This window comes from Arachis hypogaea, chromosome 20 (assembly GCF_003086295.3).
Source record: "Arachis hypogaea cultivar Tifrunner chromosome 20, arahy.Tifrunner.gnm2.J5K5, whole genome shotgun sequence".
NCBI classification, from domain to species: domain Eukaryota; kingdom Viridiplantae; phylum Streptophyta; class Magnoliopsida; order Fabales; family Fabaceae; genus Arachis; species Arachis hypogaea.
The window spans coordinates 31,725,602-31,733,603 of NC_092055.1; the positions used below are offsets into that span (position 1 = coordinate 31,725,602).

Genomic DNA, 8,002 nt, shown 5'->3' on the forward strand with positions numbered 1-8,002 from the left:
AGAGCAGGCAAGCAGTACACAGCAAAATAGTAACTGCTAATACTAAGAGTGAAAGAGGAGCATTTTTTCTGATGAATGATTGAAGAACATGTATGATTCAAACCTCACATTGCAAGTCTGACTAAGAATGATACAGCCTTCTCGGAAGGAGTAGCATTGAGTAAGTTCTGTTAAGGCAGAACTCAAGCAAGTGGCGCAGTCTGCTTGAGAGATATCCTTGGTACACTAGACTAGTCCATAAAGCTTCTTGTTCATGATACCATCAGAACCAGAATATTGAATCTCCCCTGCTACAAACATGTTGTTGGCAGGAACAAAAGCTGCTTCTTGTGAGAGGTTGTTCATCATATATGCCAAGACTTGATCAAATTCGGAAGGGTGAGAGATATTCTTCTCCTTAAGATTATGGTTGGGATACTTTTTGGTGTAAGTCATACTCGCGAAGAACATCTGAAAAGAGTAGCGTACTTGGCAAAGCTCATTCCATATGATTGCATCTTCACTGTTACACATCTTTGTTAAATCTTGGCTTGCTTTCTGAATGAATTCTTTGTAGACTGTGGAGTTGGTGATGTCTCCTCTGCACAGTGCTTGTCCGTACACCTTGTCTTGCCCATATCCCATGGATGTGTTGTAGAAGTCATTCTTGGAAGCCGTGTTGGAGGGCGGCAACCCCAAAAAAAGCTTTAGGTTATTGTCAAATGTGATGTTGCTACTATATAATGGGAATTCAGTTGGACAATATGTGTCAACAGGGTCTGTGCTGCTTCCAACACATGATAATAACATACAAATGGCAAACATATACATAACTAAAGGTGTGTCCTTGTCCTTATCCATGATCACCTTTTCAGCTAAAGGACCAAAAAGTAAGTTAACCTATTAAATACAAGTAGGAAGCACTAGAAATCTAGAATAGGCATAACTCACTTGATATTAGATCATCAGACCATGTCTCAACACTTAGTATAACGTGAAATACATAAAATACTAAAAACAAAATAGTTAATTGTTATGATTTGGAATATTTCTATAAGGTCAATATAAAAAATCAGGTTCAAGAATATGAGAAGTCTTAATGAATTAGTTTGATGATTAAATATTCTCTCATATTCTAAAAAAGATGTTACAAAGAGAATATTAACTCCTCATCACTCATTATAATACCTAATAACTCAATTTTATGAGATTAATTATTATACTATAACCATCATTCTACTATTAACATTGAAATAAATATAACTAGATAATAATATAAAATAAAATCAAAATTCATTTTATAATGGTTAAATTTGTATAAAAACTAAAACAAAAATATTGGACGTGGATACTTCAAAATGTTCATAAATTTTATTTGTATTCCGTAGCAATAGCCATGAATTTCAAACATACTAAAGCATCCTATGGTGGAAAGTTTGCATAAAAACCATTCGTAGAAGATGAACCATGGCCATTAAGATGAGGATGATGAATGTTTTCTGCATTTTTTTTATGAAAATCATAACTCTGATTAGGTTGATATTGCTGATTATTCTGCATTATTGGCTCTATTAACATGAAGCTACCAACTGGTGAGTGTAACTCAACAAAATTATTATTATCATTATATAAGCTAGGAGTGTCCCGAAAAGATTATTGTCACTGCCAATCAAGATCCTCAAACACGTTGGTATTTTGCTGTTCAGTATTATTTGAGGTGCTGAAAATATGCAATGGGATTTAAAGCTGATAATGAGGTGCAGAATACGATTTTCAATAACACTATCAGAATAAGTAGAAACAATAGAGATCCTTGTGTTGGGACATGCATAACTTGATTTGACAGGATAATTGGCAAATTGATATTATTCACATTACTGTTGTAAATTCATGAATAATAATTCTCCTCCTCTTCCTTTATATTCATATCCACATATGATGAATTATAACAAAGTTGCACCTATATACATTTTATTCCAAGGACAATAAAAGAGCAACAAAATTAGTAGTATAACCACTACCTAATATAATGAAATATAGATAGGTATATAGGTTAATATACAAATAGGTACTAGATAGTTTAGGAAAAAAATATTCTTAAAACCCTAATAGCAATATAGCAAAAATACTAGTTACGTACCAAACTACCATAATTTTAGATTCGTAATACATCTATTATGAATATACGATTCTTAAAACCCTAATAATAATAATATATTTTGTTTTATTTTTTTGAATAAATACAGAAATTAATATTTTTTTATCAATATTAATAATATCTTGGATAACACTTTATTTTAGTATAGGATTTAAGATTTAAACCTCATCATTTAGGATTAAAAATTTAATATCTAAGATTTAAGTTTGGTGAAATAGAATTTGTTTTTTTAGAATAAAATAAAAAAATATTTTCACAGAAAAATTATTTTGGATTATATCCCGGAATTGAATTTTTTTGGGTGGGGATAAGTTCACCATCTCCTTGGCAAACTTCAAATACTTCAGCTTCACAACTGTTTTGTTCTTAGTGTTGGAGAGTACTATACTTACTACACCATTCTTCCTTGCATGCATGTGTCACACAACAAACTTGCCCCACTAAAAATAATTGGATTTCGAGATATAATTCCAGAATAATTTTTCTATGAAAATTATTTTTTTATTTTATTCCAGAAAAAATCCTGGTGAAATATTAGCCAGTGATAACTTAATCTTCATTTGTTTTTTTTTTCTGATGACTATGACCAACCGAGTTGATTAGCAGTACAAACCTAAGTAAAGAAATCCCCGTAGTCGACAACTGGATGATGAGATTGAGAAGATGATCCATTATCCATTCTTTTCGGCTCGTTCTTGCTGTTGTTGTTCTCATTAACTGGTTCTTGTTCCTTTGGGACAAGAGTGCAACCATTATTCTCATTAGAAGGTTTTTGTACCTCTAGGATAAGAGAGGAGTCTTTGGTTCCATACTCATTTTTGCAACTTAGACAATAACATAGAGGAGAGCAACCAACTCCAAAACTGAAGCAACCATAATAGTTATTCTTGCACTTTAACTTACTGCAGTTGCAACCTTTTCTGTATCTGGCCACGTTGTCAACAACAATCTTGGGTTTAAAGGTGTGTGGATCAAGCAACTCTATTTCCTTCTTTGTCTCATTCACATGCTCCTTATGCTCTACGTTATTCTGGCAATCTTGGCAAGTATAAGAATCCTTGTTGCATAAATTTTTAGCACAGAAGTATTCACAATAGAGCTTCATGCATTCACTCTTTTTGCAGTTGCATCCGCCATTGTCATCATTGATTGATGATGATCACTTCTTTCTTTTGTTGTGATAACTAGGTGGATTAGTATGCAAAGCTCGGTTCACCTTGTCACCATTATCCAACCAAGAGGCTATGAGTATATGAGTATAGTGCAGTTGACTCTCTTCATAGGTTAATCATGTAACACTCTACCACACAGAGCTCTACACCTAGGATGTAAAACAGAGGTGGCGAGGCGCTACGACCTCTAAAATAAAATGCATACGTGTAATAGCAGAAAGAATATAATAAACTAGGAGCCTTGAAAAATGGGTAAAACAAAATCGCGAAATAAAAAGCGCAACGCTCCAGAGACGGAATAACTTGTGTGTGAAGAAACCTCAAGATCATAGATACAAGTAAGCTAAAGAGTGAATAGAGAGCCAAGAAATACAATATAACTAGCTCCTGACTCAGCCTGCCAAGCCAAAGCTAGCCGGAGAATATTTACATATATATACAAGTATCCCAGAATACTCAAAATATAGAAATAAAGCCCTAACTCTTCTTCAACCTCTATGAGGAACAAAATAATCAAGTTTCTTGGAGAGAAAGCTAATATGTACATATATATACAAACTAAAAACCCAAAATAACCCAGGGACTATTCCGCTTCAGGGATCCAAACGCCTAGCGAGGTGCTTCTCGACCTGCATCTGAAAACAACAACACAGTATGGAGTGAGAACCGGAGGTTCTCAGCATGGTAAAGGTGCCACGCATATAATATATAAGGTCCTGGGAATGCCAAAGGCAATCCTAGAACTCCAACATGCAGTTATAAAACTTAAACTCTAAACAGAAGCCATAAAAGGGGTAGGTGACCTAAGAATCCAAAACTTACTTCAAAACCTAACATTAACACCTAACCAATCCACCCTTCTTCCACTCCTCCATCATCCGTAATTCAGCAGAGACAAGCAACCAAACAACTTCACGCACAAGTAGAAAACAAATAGTGCAAGTAACAAATATAACAAGTAGCATGATAAATATTCAGTTAGGCAATCCCAAATAATGCATAGCATACAAAACAAACAAATACACATGATGTATGCCTATCTTATGGCTGATAAGGCTCATCTATCGGTTATCCAGCCAACCCGACAAGTCCGAAAACCTTAGACTGTCCTCCGTTGCGCATCCCCATGAGTCTATGCATAGATTTCACATTCATTCATCATTCAAACATTCATTTATATATCACTCAATGGGGGATATCCATACCCGGGAATTTATACGTGCCCGGACACCCTTATGACGTAGGGTCAACAGAGTATCGAATTTCAACCTGGAACACGTGGTGGCAAGCCACGGTTCTGTTACCCAAGAAAACTCGTATCTCAGATATCATCATTCATAAGCCATTTCATATTCATAATCATTATTTAATCATTCATCAAAGCCATAGCATCATAAATTCAATTAACATTCACATCTCTTCCTTATAACTCATCATTTTTACCTCTTTCTTTATCCCCAAGTTACCTCAAATTCCTACCTTCCGCTAATTACTAGGCTTACGAATAAAATCTAGGGTTAACAGGGCAGAAATAGGGGTTTAGGGGTTCAAAACCATGCTTAGATCATAAAAACATAGGTGCTGTAAAACAGAGTCTGTGCGTACGCACACATGTGTGCGTGCGCACAGCTCAGAAAGAAAGCAGAACGTGTACGTACGCAAGAATGCGTGCATGCACACACCAGCTAGGAATTACTTGGTGTGCGTGTGCCTCACTCCCTACGAGTGCCACCAACAGAAAGCATATCCTGGTGTGTGCGTGCGCACAAGAGCGTGCGTACGCACAGGTAAAATTTCTGCTTCTGTTGGGTGCGTTCGCACAACAGTGTGCGTGGACACACACCAGAAAACCTGATTCTGCTGCAACATTGAAAATTTCAGTTTTTCGCACTGATTTTTTGGCGTCCATAACTTCCTCTACAGAATTCGGTTTTTCACAAACCTTATATCAATCTCAAGCTTATAAAACATTCTTTAATTCAAAACAAACCTCATTTTCATCCAAAATTTGAGGAGCAATTTATGGACTACCAAAGTTCAGCAAAAATCAATTTTTTCCAAAACATGCCAAACCCCATTTTCACCCAAAATCACATTCCCTTTTCAAAACTCAATCTCATTTAACTCAATCATACCATAACCATCAATACAACCTACCCTTCACCATAACACAACAATTCTTCCAACCCTTGCATTTCCTTAACTCAACAATACCTCATTTCAATCCAACTTTACAAATTTTACTCATAAACTCACAAACTAACATTTTATTTCATATCCACATATTGTTGTCATCATAAAATACTTCAACCATCACCACAACATTAATCAATATAACCATACCAATAAATCCACATAAACACCACTCAATCTCAACCATATCATTACATTGCCATAATCATAAATCCTTCATCCATCATCATTATACTAACATATATATATATATATATATATATATATATATATATATATATATATATATATTCAACCCACATTATCAATTACTCAACACATGCCCACATCAATAACTTATTATATATATATATATATATATATATAATAATAATAATAATAATAATAATAATAATAATAATATTAGTGGCTTCGGCCCAATAGAAACTTAAGTAACAACAACAACAATAATAAATTTAAATTTTTGTCTATTAAAATAATTTTTAATAAATAATTTAAATTAATAGAATAAGTCATAATTAAATTAAATTTTGATAATTATAAATTTTTATTTAATTATTTTTGTTAAAAATAAATTTTTTAAAAAATAAAATCTCAATATAACATAATAACTAATAAATAAATAATTATTTAACTTTTAAAATTTCGGAGTATTATAAATAGCGAGAAACAGATTTTTTAAACAGATTTTTTCAAAAGAAAAAAATACTATTACATGACAGACGCTTAGAGCATGCAATTGAAGCATAATCGGTCCATTCTTCAGGCTCTACAGGAAGGACCGCTCTGATACCATAATGTAACACCCTAACTATAAAAATGTTACGCTTCCGGCTGCATCACTCTGATAGCTCGTGTATTACGACAACTCTTAAAATATTTAATACTAAGATATGAGCTTGTTTAAAACTTAAACCGAGTTTTTCAAATCATACATCCATATTTACAATACCGATTACAATCCTATAGAGAATACATATATTTATATACATACACGCATATTATTACTTTACAGGTGTTCATACCCTGGGTCGGACCCGGGATGTTTTAACGACAAGTCGACCGACCTCTTTAGGTCAGAATCATCCGACCTCTTCTCAAAGAGCTCGGCCAAATCGCCATAGGAGCCCAAAGCAGGCCCAAATAAAGGAGCACAGCCCAAATCTAAAGGCGGTCAGAGCCCAGAAAGATAAGGCGGCTCCCTAAAGGATAAGATGACTTCACTCAAAGATAAGATAAGATAAGATAACTATCTTATCTCCAAGGAGGTCATTCCACACTATTATAAATACACTGGAGCACCCAGGTATAACTCATATTCTGATTCTACTAAATACCTGCTTAATACCCTTGCTAACTTAAGCATCGGAGTCCCTTGCAGGTACCACCACCCTCCGGTGACAAAGGATCAGCATCACCACCAGTCCAACAAGTCGGATGCGATAGCACCAGCCGCCACCCACCAGCCGGACACGTCAGCTCCAACCAGTACAGAAGATCTCGTCCGAGATTGACCTACAGTTTCAGGTAACCCTCGAAACATTGGCGCCGTTGCCGGGGAACCTAGAAGTCATCCCATCACCATGGCAGACAACCTTGACAACGACCATGACTCTGATCTGGAAGACAAGACGCCGCACAAAAATGTGGATACTACACCAAAAGATACTCCTCAACCTAACAAAGACAAGAATTCGCCAAATACGGAAGCTGTGGAAGCACTTCAAGACCGCCTAAAACAACTCGAGAAAGAGGTGGAGCATCAACGAGAAGCTGAGAGAGACCTAGGAAGGGAAGTTAGGCGACGCCGCGAGTTAGAGGACAAGCTCCTAAAACTCAAAGCAGATCTCAAGACCAAAACTACTCGATCCGGTCACGAAGATGGGTCCCGTAAGGACCAAGACCCATTCACCAAAGAAATCATGAGGACCAAAATCCCAAAAGACTTCAAACTTTCCGACATGACTTTATACGATGGCACAGCAGATCCCAGCCATCATCTCAGTAATTTCAGAAGCAGAATGTACCTCACTGATGCCTCAGATGCAGTTTGCTGCAAAGCCTTCCCGACTACTTTAACAAAGACAGCAATTAAATGGTTCGATAATCTGCCCCCTAGGTCCATCTCAAGCTTCGACGACTTAGCCAAGAAGTTTCTGGCTAGATTCTCCATCCAAAAAGACAAAGCTAAACACGACCCAAGTTTATTAGGAATCAAGCAAGGAGATCGGAAAAGTCTCCGCAGCTACATGGAAAGATTCAACAAAGCATGTCTGGACATACAAAGTCTACCAATAGAGGCCGCCATTATGGGTCTCATCAATGGCTTGCAAGAGGGACCTTTTAGCCACTCTATATCGAAAAAACATCCCACATCTCTGAACAAAGTGCAAGAACGAGCAGAGAAGTACATTAACATGGAGGAAAACTCTCGACTAGGAGAGACCTCGAAATCCGGATTCTCCTACTCCTCCCGAGATAAGGATAAAGAGTCCAAGAA

General features: G+C 36.0%; 1 protein-coding gene across 1 annotated transcript; it reads right to left on the minus strand.

Moving 5' to 3' along the window:
- Positions 1-225: 225 nt before the first annotated feature.
- Positions 226-840, minus strand: LOC140183024 (cysteine-rich repeat secretory protein 38-like). Its single transcript, XM_072231023.1, has one exon. The coding sequence runs from the start codon at positions 838-840 to the stop codon at positions 226-228; it is 615 nt and encodes a 204-aa protein (XP_072087124.1).
- Between the last annotated feature and the right edge of the window lie 7,162 nt (positions 841-8,002).

Excerpts from the sequence above, each read along its gene's own strand:
- LOC140183024 (XM_072231023.1), bottom strand. The coding sequence starts at position 840 with ATGGATAAGGACAAGGACACACCTTTAGTTATGTATATGTTTGCCATT.